This window comes from Grus americana, chromosome 26, assembly GCF_028858705.1.
Source record: "Grus americana isolate bGruAme1 chromosome 26, bGruAme1.mat, whole genome shotgun sequence".
In the NCBI taxonomy this organism is placed as follows: Eukaryota; Metazoa; Chordata; class Aves; order Gruiformes; family Gruidae; genus Grus; species Grus americana.
In genome coordinates this window covers 4,282,317-4,304,639 of record NC_072877.1, presented here as the reverse complement: position 1 = coordinate 4,304,639, position 22,323 = coordinate 4,282,317, and the positions used below count along the sequence as shown (strand labels likewise).

The following is a 22,323-nucleotide window of genomic DNA, read 5'->3' as shown; positions in this document are numbered from 1 at the left end:
TTGGCCCGGCTCACCGGCGAACGCTGGTTTCGGGAGGGGACTTGCAGCACGGCTGCGACGCAGCGTGTGCCACAGGCAGGGAGCTCTATACTGAGAGACTCTAAATAAACAGAGCCCATACCATGATTTTTCCATAATGGAAATAGCACAGATAAGCAATTGGAGGTTTCATTATAACTTGCAGCAGCTTGTAGTCCTGTCAGCGTAAATAAACTGCGATGAAGCTGCATTGCCTCAACAGCACCACTTCATTGCCGGAGGCTGCAGAGATTGCCCGGGCGCGCACACAGCGCATCTCCAGAGCCAGAGGCGGCAGGGATGCTCCTTACCTGCCTCCACGCCGTGCTTCGCCGCCGGCACGGGAACGTTCGAGCACTCAAAGTACTCCAGGTCATCTTCTAGCTCGCCCTTCTTCTCCAGCCCAGCTGGTTTCAGCGTGGAGGTGGTGGAGGCCAGCTTCTCCTCATCAGTGGCATGTCCATCCCGATTTGCAATATCTGGGATTTCTGAGATCAACGCTTCTTCATCCTACAGGATCAAGGCATGCGGTTAAGCAGGACTGAGCTAATCCCTGGGGATCAGGCAACCAGGCTGCCTGGACAGTCCATGGAAAGCACGGGAGGCTTAGCATCCACCGACAAGCTGCTCCCCACCAGCTCCCTGGTAGGTTTTGGCAGAAGGAAACACATGGTGCCGGGGACAGAAGCGATTAATAAGCAAAATCCATCAACCAGACCACAGAGCTCGGTGCTTTGCTCTGGCCCGCGCTGGGGACGGGACTAAGGTACTGCACGCACACGGACCCTAATGACCCACGTGGAAACCAGAGCGGTTACTGGGCAGGAAACCCCCAGGGACAGGGGTCAGCAGGCGGTGAGCACCAAGCACAGCCCTCCCCCCTCCCGTCCCACCAGAAACTGCCCACGGAGAAGACGTTCCCCCCACGGCTGAGAGCTGCTGCTTTCAGGGAACCAGCCCTTTGCTCGGGCATTGCTGCAGGCACACACCAGCCCCGCTCTCCCCACGCCGCCATCCGGGCCGTCCGAGCATCCCTGCGCCCAGCCAGCGGCTCCCGGGGTCGGATCCCACGTACCTGAGCGCAAACGTCCAGGACCAGGGACTGCGTCTCGTATTGCTTCACCTTGCAGCCGCTCCTGCAGGGGAGAGAGAGAAGCGGCCGGCTGAGGCAGGGGCTCGCGTGGGCTGCGTGGGGAGGAGGCGGGGGCGCGTGCGAGACAGCCCAAGCAAGGGGAGACAGCCCCAGCGCTAGCATTTGCACCCCGCCGCATGCCAGCGACCACACTCACCAGTGAAATATCGAGGCAGAGCAAGTTCTGGAACGAGCAGAAGGAACAAGCAAACAAAACCACACGACTACAAAGCAATTGGGTTTGTGTCTGAAGCGTTTATTCCTGTCGAAGGTAAGGATCGGAGAAAGGACCCCGAGGTGCCGACGGCGAGAGAGGCAATTGCCAGCAAATAAAGATTTCCCTTGCCGCACCCTCGCCCTGCACGTCCAGCGTGACGGCATCCCAAGGTCTGAGTGCCCGTTAGTTTTCTGCAGGCAGGAACCACGTCCGGTTTGTCTCACGCCCCGTCCCTGCAGCTGGAGGTTTGTCTGGGATATCTCCGCAGCACCCACGTGTCTCTCACGTGAGTCACACCCATTAGAGAGCTCTGCTTTGGGCAATCCGCTGTGCCTTGAACGCTCCCCCTCCGCCAGATGCCAACGCTGTCCCAAGGAGAAGGGTCTTGCAGATGGGAGAAGGTTTAGCTCGGGTTGCTCTCGCAGGTGGTCCCGTGGCTGGATACCCTCCATCGAGGCAGCTCTCCCTGGGACTTTGTCCTGCGCTCCTCGAAACGCACCGTCCCGGAGCCTGGCCGCGCAGGACTGCAGGCACAGCCGCGTCCCGACACACCGGGCATCAGCATCTTGAATCAGCAGGACGGACGGTTGTGGACCAGCCCCAGCAGCGCTGGGTCCACGTCAGCAAAGCCTGCGGGGGCCGAGGGGTCAGCGATGAGATGACAAGCATCCCGGCACTCGCCCCCGGCATGCGAAGGAGAGCATGAGCTCTCCTCCTGCATCTCACCACCCTCTCACTCTGTGTGTAGCCATCTCCCCCCGCTTGCTGCCATGCCCCAACCCCACAGAAGACTGAGAGGCACTAAGCTGGAGCACGACAGCCCGCTACAGATATGCGGGGAGGGATCTCTGCCTCCAGACTCAGTGCTCCCCGCCACGGGGACACGGGCAGGGGCTCGAGCAGGTTTGCAGTGAGCCGTCCCTAGGTTTAAAGAATCCCCCCCCGCCCGCTTCGCTCCAGCCTCCCTGTCCCATCGCACACGTGCGCCAGCAGAGCACAACGAGCAACGTGGCATGGCACACGGAAATTTCATCTGCACGCTAACATGCACACCTGGGTCAGACTGAAAAAATCGCTCTTGACTGTTTTTCTCCATCACGCCTCGACGTGAGCAGCTAAACTGCAGCTCACCGTGTCCTTATTCCACCCGTCTGCTCTGCACCATCTCCCGGGGCCGGTGTTATCACACCGTCTGGTAACTGGTTTGATATCTCCCCCACCAACACCACGACAACAGCTCTGTAATTCCAGGGGATGGGGAAAGGGGAGAAGACAGCCAAGGCAAATGCCCCGGCTCTGCCCCACGGCCAGGACACACGCAGCCGCCTGCACACGGGTTTACCAGCGTTTACAGCTGGATAAACCCCAGCGCGGGCAGCACTGCCTGCGTGCCTGCCTGACGCGCGGGCAGACCCGCCGGGCTGCAGGTCCCGCATTAAGAGACAGACATCCACTGTTCAACATCGCGCTGTAAAAAGGCAGATCAGTTCTCAGCCGAGACGCAGATGTCAGTGCTTGAGCCCGGCGCTAATTTTGTTCGTGCATATGGCAGGCGGCACTAAGCAGACAAGAAGGGCATTGGGATGGATGACATAAGATCAGGAACTAAGCCCAGCACGCTCCTTCCTCCGACTCCCTTTGCATAAGGACACAGCCCAGACGAGCCCAGAGGGTCTGGGGCGGGGGGCTGACAAGCTGCGACATTGAGCATCACCGGGAAACTAAATGGGAGTAACCCCGGCCGGTCCTGCCTGCGGGATGGGAGTGCAGGGCAGCAGCAAGCCCCGGCGGGGGCACAGCACAGGGCACTCGATATTTCACTGGTGTCCCACCGCGGGGCTGCTCATGCCGGGGGTACAGCACGGCCCCGCTGCAGCAGCACAGGTCGCAGGGCAGCGAACGAAGGCGCGTTACTCGAGCCGTGCCTTCTAACCCATCCAGGATGCCACAGCCCAGCTCCGCCACCCCGGCTTTGGGCACAGGAGCGATGCTTCAGGGTAGAGCCATCAGCAAATCAGCTCTGGCAGCCACCAAAGATCTAGAGAGCCCCGTTTGGAGCCGGCTGGGAGGGCAAAGCTCCCCCGAGACTTGACACATCCCTGAGCCAGAGGAGATAGCCCCCCGACCCCCTCACCTCCCAGCCGATGCTTTCCACCCTACCACCCGCCCCCCCAGCAGCTGCCTCCCTGCTGGTTTTGCACCCTCATCTTCAGGGCTAAAATCTACCCGTCTCTGCAGGGACCTGGATTGCACAGAACCCTGCTCGCCCTCCGTCAGCCGATGCACTGGTTTCCAGTACTCGTACATCATCAAAAGGCGCTGCGAGCTGGCATGCTGCGAGAGCAAGCACAGGCGCACGCCTTCGGCACAGCTCTCCTCTCCTCCCTCGCTCCCGGGCACTCGCCAGGATAAGCTGCCCCGGGGATCCGGCCCGAGAGGTGCGGGACACAAATCAGACAGCGGAGAGCACGAGTCAAAGGGTAAGAAGGAGCCTGCATGCCATGGAGACGAGTGGGGCCAGCACACACCCAGAGAGAAAAGACAAAAAAACAGCAAAGAAAAAGAAGAAATAAATACAGAAGAGAGTACTTACAACAGAAAACAGAGAAATTTCACTTGTTCAGTAGTCCTGATGCACCAAAGCATGGACAGGGAGAGAGACAGACAGATGGAGAGAAGAAGAGCGTGTGAAAGACCTGGATATTAACTCTCATCTGGAGAAGCACAGTGAGTTGCCCAGCTCTGTCTTTTTGGAAGGAACACACAGATAAAAAGATGCTCCGATTCCGCATTTCCTATTTGTGGCGGCAGGATGAGATTCAACCGCAAATCCCGCTGCCGTGGGAGGTGAGTGCCCGGAGCAGCCCGTGCTGCTCCGAGGTGACGGCGAGGGAGCCTGGAAATTCCCCACTGCTTCCCCTCACCGCCAGCTCCTGCTCGCCCGCGGTCACACAGGAATGCCGACTCTTAGAAAATCTGTGTCAACACTCTGCAAAGTATTTCCAAGAGAAAAACATCCAACGTACCCTTATTTTTGCCCGCTAGGTTTTATCTGCTCTTTCTGTAAAAACCCACTCTAGTTTTCCCACCAGAGAATTCGTCAGCAGAGTGACGGCTTGTTCTGGTTTTACCGTCAAACCAGCCACAAACTCTGTGCTCCTAAAATTTCCCCTTCTAAGCACTTAAATAGTTGAGCAAGGAACAAGAAGCTTCCTACCGCCTGCGCAGATGTGATAAAAGCAACAAACAATCTGCCTGGTTAACTCCGTTCTCCTCCCGTTATAAATAAGGAAATTCAGTGGCAGCTCACAAAACGTCCCAGCAACATCTGATTTCCCAGACCTGCACCCGCAAGCTCCAGAAAACCTACAAACCCTCGCGTGTTTGCTCTGACTCCGTGACCCCACGGCACCAGCACCTCAACCCCACGAGCTGGAGCCCCGAGGGGGTTTCCAAAGAGGTGGAAATCCCAAAGAGGGATTTCCTGCAAAGCGGGTCCCGATCCAGCCCTTCCTACTCTGTCTGGGACCCAGGGCACCCTCACCGCTCCGGGACACCCATCTCTCTGCTCCCATCTGCTCCTGAGCGACCAGAACACGGCAGGGAGAGGGGAGCTGCCCCTCCGCCGGGACAAGGGGTGGATACAACCGGGGCGGCAGCAGAACCCGGGGTGCACGTTGGTATTTTGGGCTCGCTCAGAAGGCACGGGGCAGGAGCACCATCACCGCCGCTCTGCCCGCGCGCGGGGGAACGGAGGGGGCTGCCAGCCCTGTGCACCGGCACTCACGTTATCAGGCGCGATTTGGGCTTCTTCGGGGAGTCTCTGCCTTGCACGAGATCGTCCTGCACCTCCAGCGTCTGAGACTCGAGGATTTCATTGAGGTTGTTATCGGCAGTGGGGCAGGAGTCGGCAGCGGAGCTGGCGAGGGTCTTGGTGGGCTTAAAGGGATCCACGGAGTCAAAGTTATTGGGGTCGAACTGGTAAGAGCCCTTGGGGAGAGTCGGGGAGTTTTGCAGCACTGAGCTGGCACTGAAGGGGTTGAGACCTGGGCTGTCCCAGAGCACGGAACCCAGCCGGGGGGAGCCCCGGAGAGGCAGCGGCTCCGTGGGACCCCTCTCCGCGTTCTCGGCTGGTTTCTTGGGGGGCTCTCGGTGTCTTTTTGGCGTCAGCTTGCTGGCCGGGATCCTGCTGCCCTTCCTGGGCGCAGCTCTCCTGGCCTCCGTGTTCTCTCCCCCCTCTGTAAAATCAACCTCAGGTTTCGGGACCTGCCCTTTGGGCTCCAGGGCCGGGTCCCCCCCCAGCTCACCGGGGCTGCTGCCGGGATGGAGGAGGCGACGTGGGGATGCTGGGGGGGAGCTCTGCAGCTGACAACCCCCTGCCACAAAGGCGTTTACGCTCTCATCGTAGTGCTCGGGGTCAAACCCATAGGATGCTTGGGGCACTGGGGTCTCCTCTGCGGTTTCTTCTGTTTTCCTCCCCAGCGAAGGTGGTTTCCCTCTCCCGAGCTGGCCCCCGCTGGGCGAGCACTCCCGGGCCAGAGCATCAGCCTTTGGCTCCAGCAGCCCGGTGCCGGTGTCCGCTGGGTCCTCTCCCGACATGACCCGCTCCCGGGCGGCTCTGCCCACATCAGGCACCGGGGCCGGCTCTGCAGCGGGCACGGCGGCACAGCCAGCGTCAGCCCCGGTTCCCAGCACGGCTGGAGGCTGGGTTTCAGCCGGCGGCTGCGTCAGGGACAAGTCTTTGGGGTCGGTTTCCCCTTTAGTATCCGAGCCGGCTTTGGGGGCTCCGATCTCCGGTTGAGCCTCATCTTTGGGGTGCTTCCCAGGCGAGCTGTCCCAGCGGGCTTCCCCTACCAGCAGGTCACCATGGCCACTTGGCTCTGAAAAGATAAAAGGAGCCGGTTAAACCCTCGCCTGCCATGCACCCCCTTCCAGGGGGGTTCCCCTCCCCTCCTCACGGCTGCTCCAGAGTCAGATTTTACAGAGGATGCACCGCCCCAACGCTCAGCCTCCCCACCTGCCAGGATGACCGCGTAACCCCGGCTTCAAGCACTTTCCGTAAAATTTGAAGCCTGTGAACACAGCGGAGAAAACGTACACAAATCCCAGGCAGAGGGTGAGCCCCTGCGGGGAGGTGGTCCCTGCACCAGGCCAGCAGATCTCCCAGCATCTCCAGTTCTGCCTTTCCTCTCCCCACCGCTCGCTCCCACCCGGCGCGGCAGTGCCAGACGGGTTTTGCAAAGCCCAGCGAGGCTCCCGAGGGACGGACGCCGGCCGGGACCGACCGCGGGGCAGCTTGCATCCGAGTGGGAACGGCAGCGGCGGGGAGGCACTGCTCACCTGGGCAGAGAGGTAAAAATTACCGAGAGGAATTCAGGGAATGACCCTGCGTGCGTTTGGCGACGGGGCAGCAGGGAAGGGGGGCTCGGCAGGGCAATGAGCCCCCCAAAGAGCGTCGAGCTCACAGGAAAGGGCTTGCCAGGAGCCGCTCGGCTCAGCGCCACACCTGCCTGCGGTTTCTGTCCTGCTGCCGGATGTTGGCCGCATGCTGCCTGCACCTCTGCCTGCAGAAATCCTGCCTCCACATTTATACCAGGCTCACCACGCTGCTGTCAGAGTTTCTTCATCACAAATCCTGATCCATGACTTAATCACTATTACTCCAATCCCTTCCCCTAAATCCTTTTACTGTTTAATCTTTTCTTTGCTGTCAGGGGGATGGGAAGCTCCTTATCTACCGAGGCACCCCGAAAGCTACACCCACCAAGCACCTAGAGCCAGGACCTCGGCACAGGCACGCGAAGGCAAGAGAGGAAAACGCCAGGTGTCACCTCCGCCCAGCTCATCTGCGCCTCTCCTCCCGCATCTCAACCAGGGACCTTATCCCGGGATAAGGCAGCATGGGATGCTCCTGAGAAATCGGGAGTGAAGTTAAGCCCGGGAAGAAGGGACAGGTGGGGGGGGGAAGGTGTTTTAAGATTTAGTTTTTATTTCTCATTATCCTACTCTGATTTGATTGGTAATAAATTAATTTGCCCCAAGTTGAGTCTGGTTTACCCATGACGGTAATTACTCCCTGCCCTTATCTCGACCCACGAGCCTTTCCTTATATTTTCTCTCCCCTGTCCAGCTGAGGAGGGGGGTGACAAAGCAGCTTTGGGGGGCACCTGGCCTCCAGCCAGGGTCAACCCACCACACCGGCAGAAGAAAAGTGAATCAGGCAAATATCTGGTCCCTGGGCTAATGCAGGACATCAAGCCAGCAACCCCGACTCAGCTGATGGTTTGCATCATTGATCTCCAGGATGCAAAAAGCCATGGAAATGAATCATGAGGGGCTGCGTGCTCCCTGAGACTGCAAAAAAGCTCCTTCCGACTGCAGAAAAGCTCCCTCCAAATAGACGTTGCCTTGCTGCCCCAGAAAACGCATCAATAAACACAAATCCACTGGAAACGTACTTGAAGTGCGGCCAGAAAACGCTCCGAGGCAGACCCTGCCAGGCCTCTGCATCACTAGGAACCAGGAAAACCTAGTTAACAGACCCCAGCGAAAACTTTATTACACTTGCTGCGTTGCTCGGATGTTTCAAACCTCACCGACGCAGCCCTGAATAGAAGAACAGACTTCAAAGTCAGGGCAAAAGGCACCTTTTAAATGCATTTCACATTCCCACCGGAAGGTTTTGCAGCCGCCGTTCTCACAGACATAAGCCCATCCTGGTTTCTAACCCAAGCAACGAGTAATTACTTCTTGAATAACAAGCAGTCGGCACGCAAACCACCTCTCCTTGCTGTGGATGTCTGCAGGGCGGGGAGAGAAGGGCTGGTGCATGTGACCATCCCTCAGAACAACCATTTCTTCACAAAAATTAAAACCACCACCCTCCCAGGTCTTCCAATTTTGTGATTCACTCGTTTTCTGCACCCCAGACAGCTCAGCTGCTCCAGTCCCCTCCGCCTGCAGCACAGCCCGCTCAGCCAGTCCGAGAGGCTGAGGAACTGGAATGTACTGGGAGACAGAAGGCGCGGGTGAAGGACTGCTCGGGAACTTGCCAGCAATTCAGGCAACCTTCTGAAGTAGGATCGTCCCTCCTGCAAGCTCAGTAGGGTTGTTTGGTTTTTTTTTTCCCCTTCTCTGGAGAGGCCCCAGGTACCAGACAGGTATTAATCACTTGTGCGAGTTAACAGCCACGCTCAGCGCTGCAGCTGAGCAACAGCCCAAGGGAACCGGGAGGAAGGAATGAGAGCTGAAGGGGTGGCAAGAACCCCACCTCTGCACTCCCCAAACGCTCACGCAATGCCCCAGAGTCCCGATTTCCAATCCCCGCTTGCGCTGAGCTATTCACCCTCCCCAGGGGACCACAGCCTCGGGGGCTGAGGCCACCCCAGGATGAGCACCAAGATCGCTCCGCACAGAGGACCAAAGGCAGGCATCGCCACAAGGTCAATTAAATTCTTCGGTGAGCACTGTCAGGATGAGGACTGTGATGGTTCGTGGGGCAGAGCCCGTGCCACAGGGACCTGCCGGGGACCACGGGTGCTCTCGGGGCACCATCCAGCGCTTCAGCTGCTTCTCGCAGGGATGGAGAGCCAGTCCCTGCCCTCCTGCCTGCTGATGAGAGCAGGCCAGAAAATCCCTCCTGTGAAACGGTCCCAAAGGCGATGGCATCCCAGACAGACCCACACCACAGGAGTGCCCCTGCCCAGCAAGGGCTGAGGGGGAACAACCTGGCCCTAGAACACCCCCCTCCTTTCCCCCCCTGGCCTTAACCAGGCAGCTGCGGTTCCTCCCCCTGTGCATTTCCTCTGCCTCCAATGCAGCCTCCCACCAGCTGCCAAACAACCGGAGCGCACGTTCCTGCAGGAACAATTACACAGGATGCAGAAACCAGTGACCCGAAGGGCCTCGTGGTGCACGGGAAGAGCCGAGGTCTGCACACCGTCTCCTCCAGCTGCCTGGCTCTGCTGGGCACGAGCATCGTGATAACATCGGTGCAGCGCTGCCTATTCCCCAGGGAGCCCTTCCCATCCCCAGCAAGCTGCGTGCGGCTCTCCCTGTTCCTCCATAGCCTCTGCATGCATTTACATCCCGAAGCGAGCCCCAGCTCCCCACCACCCCCGTGCAGTCACGTTGGAGAGCTGCCGCGCCGGCTCGGCGCACGCTCCCTCTGCTCGCGTCTCCTGCCAGGGAAACCAGCCTGCAGAAGCAGCCAGTGCCTCCCCAGCCCAGCTGCCTCCCCCGCCGGCTCGCTGCCCTAACCCTCCTGTGGGGCTGAAGCTGTGCTGAGCACCCCACGGGACCCCAGGAGAAGGCAGCCAGGCTGCCGCGCAGGCTGACCCACCGCAGGCAGCTGCGGGGCATCGTCCTCGGACCAGCTCGTCCTTGCAGGCATCCCAGGAGATGCCTTTTAGCGGCATCCCGCAAAGGTGACCCCCGAGCTCTGCCGTCTCACCTCTGGTGCTGTGCCCTGCAGGTGAGGGCGTTTCAGTTCCAGCATGAAAACGGACACTGCCAGCGGCAAGGCATGCTCAGTGACTCCAGGATCAACCCCAAATCCAGTAAAAGGCACTCTGGATCCCCAAACCCAGCAGTGGTACTGGCTGTGCACGGCATGCAAACCCGCTTCTGGTCTGGCCAGCGTACGTGGAGGGGATATTACAAAGCGAAAATGGAGATTTTATACTCTCTAAAGAAAAATGTACAGAGAGGACAGTCTGGCACCGCAGTAATAGGCACTTTGTGTGTGCGTGTGTGCGCGCATTATAATCGTTATGCTTGTCTTCCTTAGGCTGAAATTAAACAAAAACACCGACTAACTAAACAGCTTTCCTGCATGCCATCCCTCACTCCCTTAAATGAATCAGTAAAACTTGGCAGCAGCAGTGCTGCGATGCAAAGGCTCCGCGCCCTTTTCATCCCACATACAGCAACCAAGTGAAGCAGCAATGATCCTCTGCACAGTCCTGAATGCCAAACGCCGGGCGAGAACAACCCCTCCACTATCTGCAGCCTTTGATTCAGCTCATGCTTTGTGCACAGCATGAGTCACGCATTTCTCCCTTCCCCGGCTTGCTCACACACACACAGACCGAGCGCAGGATATCTGGCCGGTACATTCAGCTCAGGCTTACGTAGCTAACGACTTTTTTCCTCTTTTGGCTTTCCGCTTTTGTTTAACAGACGTTGATCTATTTTTAAATCTATTCTGTTAAGAATTAGCATACCGGCAAACGATGCTGCCGCTAACGCACCGGAAAACACGTGCCCTGCATCAGGGTAACAGAAGTAAAAGCCAATGAGCCTGCTCCCATCACTGACGGTTCCATATTTGTTGCTTCTGCTCATTTCCTTGCACAGAATATCTCCTTCTGGCGGATGACTGCAGACAACTTTAGTGAGAACAGGATGGAATTACAGCCTCCACCATCCGAGACAGCAAGAGAAAAACTGTCTGAGCGACCCTGAACGGGCGCAAAGCCTGACCACAGCCCCCCTCCCCGGGGCGATGGCACTGGCCGAATTTTTGTCCCCAAGACCAGGGTTTAAAGCATCCAGGCCACCTCTCAGCCACGCGCAGAGCAGCCAGCCCCCGGAGTCACAGCTTCTGTCTTACTGAGTTTCCTAACCCTATTTATTCCCAAGTAAGGGTGAGACCGCAGCTGTAAGACAGACGAGCGTCTGTTCGTGCTGGTCCCCACCCGCCCCGAGCCTGGGAGAGGCTGTGCCTGCCCGCAGGTCTGGGCTCCCGCAGCTGCCCCAGGTGCACACAAGCGTTGGCAGCAGCTATTCCCCAACGACCGCAGGGCAGCGGGCTCTCGCCGTACACGACGGCGGCAGTTTCAGTACCGACAAGCAGCCATTACGCTGGATTGCCTCCTGATCGCAGCGTTTATTTCTGCTGCTGCTCCTCAGCTGCGGCCAGACGGAAGGGCACGTGCTGTTGCAAAACAGCATTGCTAAGATGAGGGCTTAACGTATAGATTACCTAAGGTAGGGTGATTCAACACCCCAGGATGCCTTCCGCACTCCGCAATCTCTCAGTTGCACTCAGGTAATCCCTTCCCTCCACCATTTCAGAGACACTGCAGAGATGCACCTGAAGCCCGTGGGTTTGGCCCTGCTGTCTCCAACATCCCGCTCTCCACCAGCCAGCACGGAAAAAACAGCTTTCACCGGAGATCATCCCCTCGGCCTCCCAACACTGCGACCTTTGTGCGCAGGGAGCAGCCGGCTCCCTCGCTGCTGTGCCAGGCTGGCCCCAAGGAACCGCTCGTCCCAGGATGCAGGGGTACAGGCGCACTTTGGGGACAATGACTCCCCGGCATCTGAGGCAACACGCTTCCCTGAGCAAAAGTTTTGGCAGAAATGATCCTCATACATGCTAGGAAAGCCTTTATCTCCCCTCTCCTCCTCCCCCCCAGACATTATCCTCCAAACTAAAGATGCCTCTATCATCCCTTCTTAGAAGGGAAGGATTATTCCTGTGATTATTGGAAGCATGAACCACGCACTCCCTCCTCTCCATCAAGGCAAACAAACCTGTGTTTTCCACAGGGATGGATGGGCACCCAGACCCATCCCAACAGTGAAATACTACCGCAGGAGATGGAGATCCACAACACCCTGTTACTGCCAAGGTCACGCAGCACTTGCCCTCCTGCACGGGGAGGACCCAAGGTCTGGTTCGAGCTAGCACGCTCTGAAACCAGCTCGGCTGGAAGCTACCAGCCCGCTGTTGTGAGCATTCAAGAAAAACACAATATTGCAAGTCCCATACCCGGGGACCTGCAGCAGTGAGTGAGGGCAGAGGATGCTCAGGACAGCCCGTCCGGGACCTCCCGGCCCCCCATGCGCTGCCCCGTGCCCCGGAGAGGCTGCCCTCCTGCAGACACCCCCGGAGGGGGTCCTGACATTGCCCAGTCACCCTGCTCTGCTGAGAGAGCAGAGGAAAGGGGATGTCTCCTCCCTGCCCTGATAACCTCCAGCAGCTGTTGCAAAGGTCCCAGAGCATCAAAGCCTCCTCCTGGCAGCACGAAAACAGACATAAACACCGAGCTCAGCCACAGGGACCAGCTGTGATCTCCCCTGTAGAGAAGGGTACAACAATGCGGGGGGACTTGGTGCCCGAAAGGCCAAGGGTTAATGGGGAGCCGCGCTCAGAGGAGCGACAGCCAGCGTGAGATGCAAGGACAAACTAGCAACAGCACAGGATGCTGCTGGCAAAGGAACCCCCTGTATTTTCAGGAGCTCCCTTGCAATTTCTGCAGAAATGGAGTTTAGCAGCATCAAGCTTTTGCATCTTTAACAGCAAAGACACCCAACTGCTAACTCCAGGGAAAAGAGACCCATGCAGTGAAACCTCTATCACCGACTGGGGAGACGACAGAAACCCAGGCCCACATCAGCTCCTGCGCAAGAGCCAAGTGCGAGCGGCACGTGGGGCACATGCGGGGCAGCTCCCACCAGCCAGCAGCCCGCTCTCTGCAGCGGGCAGCGATGGGAGGCACCGCCAAGCTCTGCACGCTCTGCAGGGGAAGTGGCAGAGGGCAGTTTAACTGGCTAAGTGATTCAACATCATCCTCAGTTCCTCTCGATCAATCCATCGCAGCCATCACAGCTGTGGGCTCTGCATCCCTGGGCGCAGCCTCAGCCCAGCAGCTCACAAAACCCGACGTGCAGAGCTCTTGCCTCCCGCAGCCCCTCGCTCTCTCCCCAGTTGGGCTCGGGGACAGCAGGAAGGTGTGACCCATGGCTGCAAAATGGCACAGCGATAATTTTGTGCTGCGTGGGCACAAGCCAAGGGGGGCAAACCGACCCTTCTGAGCCTGCAGCGCGATTCAATAAAATCAACGTTTCGCTCAAGCAAGAGAACAGCCCTTAGCACAGCACACAGCCCCAAGTACTGGCATTTGAACCATCCAGGCCATTAACCACAAAAAATGTAGCAGGCATTATTCAAAACAAGTGACTTCTCCTCCTTGACCCCACCCTGCCTTTCCGCATCTGGAGCGGAGAGCCGAAAAGCAGAAGGTGCACGCTGGCTCTTTACCTTGGGTCCTGGCCTCGGCCTCCGGCGATCCCGGCGGCGGCTCGCAGAACTCCTTTAGTGGCGAGCGGGTCGGCGTTTCTGCTTCAGGGGTCTCAAAATTACCTTCGGAGTCCGAGCTGCCGAGGGGGGGGAAAAGAGTGAGGAATTACCGCTTTCAAGGCTAGCTCTGAAATCCTCCACACCACCTATACATCCAGCCAGACCGGCTCCTGAGCCGGCCGGCCGTGGGCATCCTGCGGCGACCGCTCTGTCCTGTCCAGCGGGACACGCTAGCAAACGGAAAAGGGAGAGCAGGTGAAACAACATCATGAGCATCCCCCCACCCCACACGTCCCCAACCCTCCTCTCGGCCAGGATTGCTTCTGTCAGGTCTTTCCCAAGCTGGCTGAGCACACACCACGGACCTCCAAGGACGCGGCAGCCCCGTCGGCATCTCCCCCCGGCCGCACCGGAGCTGCCGCGGGGCGAATTCGGGAAGCAAGCCCCGATGCTCCTGCCTTGTGCCAGCCAGCACCTTTCCGGAGAGCAGCGCCCAGCTCCGCCGGGCAGCTCCCGCCAGCGAGGCGGCTCGGCCGCAGCCTCTGCCCCCCCTCCCGCTCCCGAGGCGCGGTGCAGGCTGCGCCCCCCCCTCCCTCCCCGGGCAGCCAAGCTGATGCCAGGCAGCGAGCGGGCAGCGAGAGGCGGAGGGGGGGCCGGGGGACACGGACGGACGCTGCCGGCTCTGCATCCCGCGAGTGGCCGTCCCCGCGTGGGTGTACGCGTCCGTGGGACGGCGGGCTCGGGACAGGGGCCGCGGGTCACTTGCCTGAAGCCGAGGGCCGTGCCCTCCGCCGGCGAGTTCTTCTCCTCCTCTTCCTCAGCCCCACCGTCCTCCCCCTCGGGGCTGCCACCGCCCCGCACCGCCGACCAGGTCCACCGAGCCCACTGCACCGGCGAGAGGATCTGCCAGGCGCTGAACGCCATCGGCCCTCCGGAGCGCCGCTCCCCGCTCCGCTCCCCGCCGGGCTCACTGCGACCGCGCCGCCCCCACCCCGCCAAGGGCCTCCCCCGGACTGTACTACTCGCCGGCAGGGAGAGCGCCCGCCCCCGCCGCCCCCCCCCGGCACCACCCGCTCGGGAGGGACCGGCCCGCCGCAGCCCCCACACCCCCCCGGCCCCACCGCCCGCTCCCTCGGCTGGATGCGCCCGCGGTGGGGCGGGATGCGGGGCGGGATGCGGAGCAACGCCCCCGAGCCCCCACCCTGCCCGGTCGGGTGATGACAGGCTGCCGCTGCGCCTCTCCCTCGCTCTCCTCCCTTCCCACTCAAACTCGCAAATCCACCTATTTCTGCCCAAACGCGAGGCCAGGGCATCCCCTACGCGGGGTTACGCACATTGCTCCCAGCGCCAGCCCCGAATCCGCTGTCACCCCCACCCCCCCACCACCCCCCGGGATGCTGCGCTGTGCCCTGCCGCCCCCCCCCTCCCCCCCAGCACCCGCGCCGAAGGAAAGTCCCACGCAAGAGGGCAGGGGGCTGTGAAACCAGATCCCCCCCCTCCCCCGATTTATCCCACATTTATCAGGGCTGCACCTGTGCTGTAACACAGCCGGCGGGACGGCAGATTCCCTCCCCTCAAACACCCCACGGTCGCTGGGAGCTGTGGGGGCGAGTGGCCCCCAGAGAAGCCTTGTTCCCAGGGTTGGGGGCTGCCAGAGCCAGGCGGAGCAGATTGCCCCCAGGAGCAGAGGGCAGGGAAACACCTGCCCCTTCCATTTTCCAAGGAAATACCGACTTCAACAGCCCTGACTGATGCTATATCCTTCCATGGCAGCAAGTTTATTTATTTATTAAACTATTGTTGTTTAAAAATAACAGCAAACAGTCCTTGCAGAAATATACACTGCCAGGCTGGCGTCCCTTGGGAATCTTCCCCCTAACGAGGGCTCCCGCTCCCAAATTCATTACCTCCCACACACTTGCTAGAGAGAAGCGTAATGTTACTGGTGCCGTGCAGCGTCCGAAGCGCTGCGAGGAATGTCCAGGGCTTTGGCAGCAGATCTGTTACACTCGGCGGCATTACTGGCTCTGGACAGTCGCTGCTGCAGAGCCTGCAGCTCCCCAGAGCCCGGGGCTGGCTCACCCCGCTCCCGACGGCAGGTCCCAGGACCTGGGAAAGGGCAGACAACTGTCCCACTGCAAAACCAGCCCAACCCATTGCAAAGAAGCAGTATTGGCCCTCAGTAACCACACGAACTGCTCACGTGGCAGGCTCAGACCACAGCCCGATGCTTTTCTGTGAATCATCAGCCAGCTCCGAGCACGAGGAATGCCTTCGGTGGGCAGAGAGGCCTCTGGGTCAGGCCAGAGCCGTCCATCTAGTCTGGCTACCTCTAACGCCAGCCTCTATCGGATGCTTCAAAGGGCTCATTCCTGACTGCAGAGCATCTCAAATAACCTCCCTACAGGGTTCCTTTCTTCCAAGCTTCCATCTGCTGGTGTCCTTATTAAATATATGTGTCATTGCTGCATGCTTTTATTGTCTGGCCTCTGTCAAAGAAAATCTCTTACCCCCTCATACAACGCTTCCAAACTTCCCCAAAGATACCTCTGGTTCAGCCAAAGCTGCCGGTTCTCACCACAGGTCAGTGGCAGAAACAACTCGCATGTCTGAACCCCAGGAGAACAGCCCGGCCGCAGCACAGCGCTGCCCTCCACAGCGCCGGGGTCCAGGGGACAAGGAGCCCTGCAAACCTCCCTGCTGCTGTGGAGAGGACACTGAGCAAGAGGGGACTAAGTGACATTTACCAAAGCTTAGTCAAAACCCACGAAGCTGAAGCAAAAGCAGAACGTCAACATCCTGTCGCCTACATCTGCTGTGAGCAGAAACGAGCAGCCTACTTCCCACCATGTGAAGTGGCAGAGCTGATTTCTGCAGATGAATTTTACATAAGGAGATCTTCAGCGTGAGCCACGGTGTGAGCCGCTCTGCAGCACCGCTCCCTGCAGCCTGAACGCCTCCTCCCTCTCCCCCTTCCCGCCAGCCGCTGCCCAAATCCCCGCTGACCCAGAAGATCAGCCAGAGCGACGGCATCGCCGCGTTTCAAAACGGCTGACGGCTGCCTGGGCTCTGCCAGGGACCGTGCGGAGAAAACAGAAACGTGAATGATGAAGGAGCAGCAGCTGGCGTGGGTGCCAGCAGCAGGAGCGAGCTGCCTCTGCTGCAGAGGGGAAGGAGCTGCACCAGGCGAAGAACAACATATAGATTGACTTCTATAGCCCCCTCCACTTGTTGGACGAGGGAACTGGGGCGCATGAGCAGAGGAAATCGGCAGCATCCTTCCATTGTGAAGGCTGCACACGCACAGTGCGCCCAGTGAGGACCCCCCCCGCTCCCACCCACCGCCCAGAGGAAGGAGAGCGGCAGGCAGCATCGGCGTCAGCAGGACTGAACTGCACCGGCACCAGCGCCAGCTGCGAAGCTCCTGACCTGCGGGGCCCTGGGGCAGGAAGATACCAGAGCAGTGCAAGACAGCAGAGCCTGCTTCCACTTGCTGCTTACAATGAGCAATTAAGAAAATGCCTCGAGTGGCATTTTCCAGCTTGGCACCGAACCGAGCTTGGTAGCAACACTGGCTGCAAAATCAAACGCTGAGGAGATAACCTGACTTTGTCAGTCACACCGGTGGCTCTGGCTGCCAAATACTGCTTGGTGTAGTCAGCAGACACATTTCTGCAGAGCAGAGAGGACGCTGACCTGTTCAAAAACAACCTGCCGGCAGTTTCCATCCACGCGGTGAGCTGCAGCCTGCACACGCAGCAGCTGGACGGGCTGTCCTTTGCACCGCTGCCACCCCCCGCCCCGGCCCAGGGCTTTGCTGTGCCAAGCACTGCACAAACGCAGCGGCTCAGGGACAGGCAATGATGTACAGCCTATGTGTCAACGTACAGCTAGCAATGTACAGCCCAGCACCCTCTCGCCCGAGCACCCAGCCTCTCCCAGCTGGGGTCCATAAAAAGGCCGATCCGTGGGTGCAGGAGGAGAGGTTGATGTGGCAGCATGGTGGTGCCCATCCCCAGGAGCCGCTCTCATCATGGGCACCCAGCCTCGCTTAGTATTTTTTCCTGCCTTTGCCTCTTTTCAAACACCACTGTGGGTTACGTAAGTAACATCCTCCATCAGCTCTGCAAGCACGCGAGTGGCAGATACTCCAAGAAGGGATTGTTGGGGCTCTTGCAGCCCTTTTCCTTTAAATCGCCAGTCCGGGTGGCTCTGGCCAAGGGCTGTCCTAGATGCTCCGGGAAGGAGAGCTGGGAGCAGGCAGACAGCGCAGTGTCTCCAGCAGCAGCAGCAGCACTGAATGACCTAGAAACCACCCACAGCTCTCATGCTGCTCTGGTTTTCCAGGGAAGAGGGAGAGCAGCAGCATTCTGCTTCAGAGCAAACAGGTGGAGCCCCAAAGATTTTAGGGCTGGAAGAGTCCTGGCATCACAGAGGCTGCAAAAAGATGCAAAACCTTGCTCACACTTCTTACGCTGATCCTTGCAGGAAGCCAGCTGCATCCAGGGATAATAGCTCTGCATCCAGACGGACTTTCCCTTATTTTATACTGGGATGAACTTCCTCCTGTCTGGCTGGCAGCAGTGCCTCTGCCTGGCCTCATGTCCCAGAAACACCTCGTGCCCAATTCTCGCTGTTACCACACCTCAATCCCCGGGAAGGGTGCGGGAAATGCACGCTGCGGAACAGGTATCGCACAGCCACGTTTGTCATGTTTGAAGCTACAGTGCCCCGGGTTAGAGGAAGGCGTGCACCTGGAGTTTCCATTCTTGGCCCTTTCATTACGCAGGAGAACATCTATTTCTGGCTGCTGAGCTTTTCTGGGCATGGTGCAGCAAGCCAGTGCTTCCATTTCTAGCTCAGAAACGGATCTTTTATGGGTTTTCATTTTTCTTCTCCATTCCTGCCGCTCTGCTCCTCCACAGCGAGGCCTTTCGCTCCCCGCAGCCACCCTGGGACGGGGCGTGAGGACGGCACCACCAGCCGTGCCCCAGTGAAAGGGGATCGCAGGGACAGCTGGGGAGATCAACGCACCGATAAAACATGAATCCATAGTTCGCTGCTATATAAGTCTCTTTAAGAGCTTGTAATAAGCACTTTATCCACACAACATTTATCTCCTCCAGAAAAGATGGTGCAAGGTGTTTCATGACATTTTCCTCTTGTTGTCTTTTACACCACCCTATTCTATTTATCATGTTTTCCTCAGTGAAAAGCAGGCATACGCATCAATAAAAAGGCATTCTCTGCCGTTGCATTGTGAAAAATGCAGACTTTGGGAATTAAGAGATCTATTCACACAAAGGCTTATGCGCGCCAGTGACAACGTGCAGCAAACCCTGGGGAGAGATGGTTTCATAATCTGTTATCTTTCCTGACCTTTGCTGTGACACTGAAAAGATTAATGCCGGTAACTCCCGTCTGCATCTCACCTGCTCGGGCCGCAGAGCACATCCGAGGAGAGGCTTAACCTCTCTCTTCCCCGACAGCCTAAATTAGGAAGGGAACCGGGCCCTAGGAAAGGGCAAGTGGAAAACCAAGGCCACGGGAAGAGCGGCAGCGCCAGCCGAGGGCTGCGGGGTCTGTCCCTGCCAGGGGCGGTGACGGCATCCCGGAGCATCCCGGAGCATCCCGGAGCATCCCCGGGGCGCGGCCGCATCCCGGAGCATCCCGGAGCATCCCGGAGCATCCCCCGGGCGCGGCCGCATCCCGGAGCATCCGCGGGAGCTCGGCGGGGCAGGGCGGGAGGTGTTCTCGCTAGAGGGCACTCCAGGATGGGATTTCCAAGGGCTGCAGAGCAGCTCCGGCCCTTCGGGACGCGGCGGGGCTGGGGCTCTGCGCCTTTCCTCGAGCTCGCATTGCCCCGCAGGACCCAGGAGCGGAGGGGGCTCCTTAGCCCGACCTCTGCCCTGTCCCCGGGTGGGCATCCCGGGAGCTGGGTGGGCAGCGTGGGGGAGTGACGCCGGTGCGATGCAGCACGGGACGCAGCCGAGCAGAGCCCTGGGGCTGAGGCGATGCCCTCAGGGCAGCCTGGAGACCCCTCTGGCATCATCTCAGCCAGCCCAGGCAGGTGCGTGGCTGAGACCCCGAGCTCCTTCCCGCGCTGCCCTGCTCCCTCCTGCCTCATAGCTCCTCACCCCAAACCTGCTCCCGCAGCATCACGCGTGCAAACGGGCCCATGGCCGAGCACAGCCTCAAGCACAGCAGGGATTGCAGCAACCACAGCCGCGTAACACTTTGCAGTTGCTGTGACTGCGGGGCGGGAAGCGGCAGCTGGCCTGACCCAACCCCACTGGTGTTTTGGGGATGTTCCTGCCATCACGAGGAGGTCCCCGCCAAGGGATGAGGCAGGACCACAGGAGGCCAAATCCGTGACAGCACAGTTCCCGTGTTCCTTTTGCTTCTCCTGACCTTACAGAGCCACAGTCTAGATCACGGGACGGAGAAGCACAATACCAAACGCCCTGGAATTCAAGGCAAACAAAATGTGATTCCTCCCATCTCAGACTCTGCCGCTGCTGTTGCTTGCCAGGGCGCAGCAGGAACCTGAGCATCACTCGCTGCGGCAGTGCCCCGGAGCACCAAAGCGATGCCCAGCGTGGGACAGCGCTGCTGAGCAGCTCAGCTCCCCCGGGACCCTTCACAGCCCTGGGATGTGACAGTTCCCATCGCTACACATTCCATCAAAATAGCTCTACAAAAATAGAAGTAAAGGACACAACTGTCACGCACGAGGCCCAGACTCCACCAACCAGCCCCTGGGCTCCAGCTGTCTTTCCCCACCATACTGCCATCAAATTAATAAATACAAATATTTCTGACTGCATTAAAAAGGACTCATGTGAAAATGAATGCACTGCTATTCCTGCATTTTAAAAGTGACAACCACAGCTTAATCTCACTGATGCTGCTCGCGTGGATGCGAGCTCATGCAAAACAATTCAATAGAACCAGGCTCAAGATACGCAAGTTCCAGCCTGATTTTCACACTGACGGTTTATGAACACAAGCATCTGCCTATATCTTGCTGGTTCTTTACTCCCCTATCAACTCCTTTGCTCTGTTTGCTAAAAATATCTGCATGGCAGGAATGCTCTTATCAGGTGTTTGTCAGGCCTTGGCTCCCTGATTTTAGTTCGGACTTGGTGATATTGGGAAATGCAGGCAGCACCTCAGACCCATAACCTGGGGTGCTGGCAGGGATGGGGGGCAGCCGAAGAGTGAGGACAGCAGCCAGCATGGCGAGCGGGGCAAGGGAAATGATAAAGGGTGGGAGGGGAACAAAACAAAGTTTGCTCAAGGTGGAGCAAACAGGTGGGAAGGAGAAGCAGCCGAATTCGGGCAGAAAGGAGCGGCTCCAAGGCACACAGTGAACAACAGGACATTTTTTCCGCCTGGGAACATGTCCAATGTATGTTTAGGAGACCACTGCAGGGAAATAAAGGCTGGGCCGAGCAGTTACAAGGGGGAGAACGCACTTGTTTTCCCCTGTCTGAACCCAGCGTTTGCGAACGGAGGGATGTTTGCAAACGTTTAGAAGAGCAGCAGCCTGGCTCCAGGTCAGTGAAGCCTGGCAAAGGCTCCGGGACAAACACAACGCTCACCCAGGCACCGGGTCCCAACGCGGGGCCAGCGTCCCAGAGCACACGGCCAACACGGTTTGGTTGGAAAAGCAGCAGCAAAGTTCCCAAGTACAGCTATCTCCGCATCGCAGGGTGGCTCACTTAAACAAAATATTTCTATGTTCCAGAAAGTGTTCGGGTTGATTTACAGATAAAATGCCGCCAGTTTTCCTTTCGATCACCGCCAGCACGCTCTCCCTTTTGCTCGCAGCACCCGGCCGGGTGGTGAGAAGCAGCTCCCGCAGCCCAGGCTCCGGCTCTCACCTGCCACCAAACCTCCAGCCAGCTCCCACCTCCACACCTGGTTTTCTATGGGCACCCTCCAGAATCGCACCTCTGGGTCCTCGTACCGAGCTTTGCGCTCTACAACGCTGGGGTGTCAGAGCCACCCCAACTTCCCACCGTGGGAGGTCACCGCAGCGGGGTGGGAGGGGGGGGTGGGGAAGGGGGGGGTGCTGAGCTGCAGCTCGACCCCAGGGAAGCGGGACGGCTGCTCTGAGCGGTGGCTGCGAAGCTGAGCGTGGTGAGAGGGAAGGGAGAGGAACTTTTCCCCCAATTTAACCACTTCACGCTCCGGTTCCTTCCTCCTCCACCGCTGTGAGTCCCGGCCCGGCCCCGAGCGGTGGGACGGAGCCGGCGCTGGGGGCGGCGGGGCTGCAGGGCGGACCCCGACCCTGGGCGGACCGCGACCCCCCCCCCCCCTTCGCCTCACCCGCACTCACCGGCGCTGCGGGGCCCGGGGCTCCCGCGGCTTCTGGCTCTGGGCCGCCCCCATGGCGGGGCCCGGCCGGGCCGCGCTGCTGCCGCGCTCTGCCGGTCCCGGCGGCGTCCCCGCCTCCGCGGGAGGGTGGGCGGCACGGCCCGGCTCGGCTCGGCACGGCACGGCTCGGCACGGCCCCCGGCAGCTGCTGCCCCTCCCGCGGGGCCGGGCTGGGGATGCGGGGTGCCCGCTGCGCCCACTCACCGCCCCGCGTGGGGGACCCCCGCTGCAGGGGAGCGCCCCGGCTGGGACCCCAGTGCGGAGCAGAGACCCCTGACAGCAGGTCCCCAGCACCCTGCACCGCCCGGCATCTCGGACCCCTGGGGATGGGTGGCCACAGCACCCCCCCCCCCCAGCAATCCTGTCCTGCTCCTTGGAGAAGGGACCAGCGCTCCCAGGCAGGATGCAGGCAGCTGCCTGTCACCCAGCCCAACAAAGTGGCCAGCAGAGCCTCAAGTGGGGGCTGGCATGGGGCAGGGGCTCATA

At 59.4% G+C, this 22,323-nt stretch overlaps 1 protein-coding gene across 5 annotated transcripts in view; it reads right to left on the bottom strand.

Annotated features, from left to right (window-relative positions):
* The window catches only part of TACC1 (transforming acidic coiled-coil containing protein 1), a 32,745-nt gene extending 10,823 nt beyond the window's left edge, over positions 1-21,922 (bottom strand). Inside the window, exons 1-6 of one of the 5 annotated variants that reach the window (XM_054804478.1) lie at positions 14,222-14,430; positions 13,417-13,532; positions 5,155-6,247; positions 3,961-3,996; positions 1,094-1,154; positions 330-528 (exon numbers count right to left, since the gene is read on the bottom strand). In XM_054804478.1, coding sequence (XP_054660453.1) covers positions 330-528; positions 1,094-1,154; positions 3,961-3,996; positions 5,155-6,247; positions 13,417-13,532; positions 14,222-14,379 — 1,663 coding nt within the window. In that variant the 5' untranslated portion in view covers positions 14,380-14,430. Of the gene's footprint in view, positions 1-329; positions 529-1,093; positions 1,155-3,960; positions 3,997-5,154; positions 6,248-13,416; positions 13,533-13,820; positions 13,977-14,221; positions 14,439-21,799 lie in introns of those variants that run through there. The other 4 variants (XM_054804475.1, XM_054804474.1, XM_054804476.1 and 1 more) reach the window with 4 other exon arrangements.
* Between the last annotated feature and the right edge of the window lie 401 nt (positions 21,923-22,323).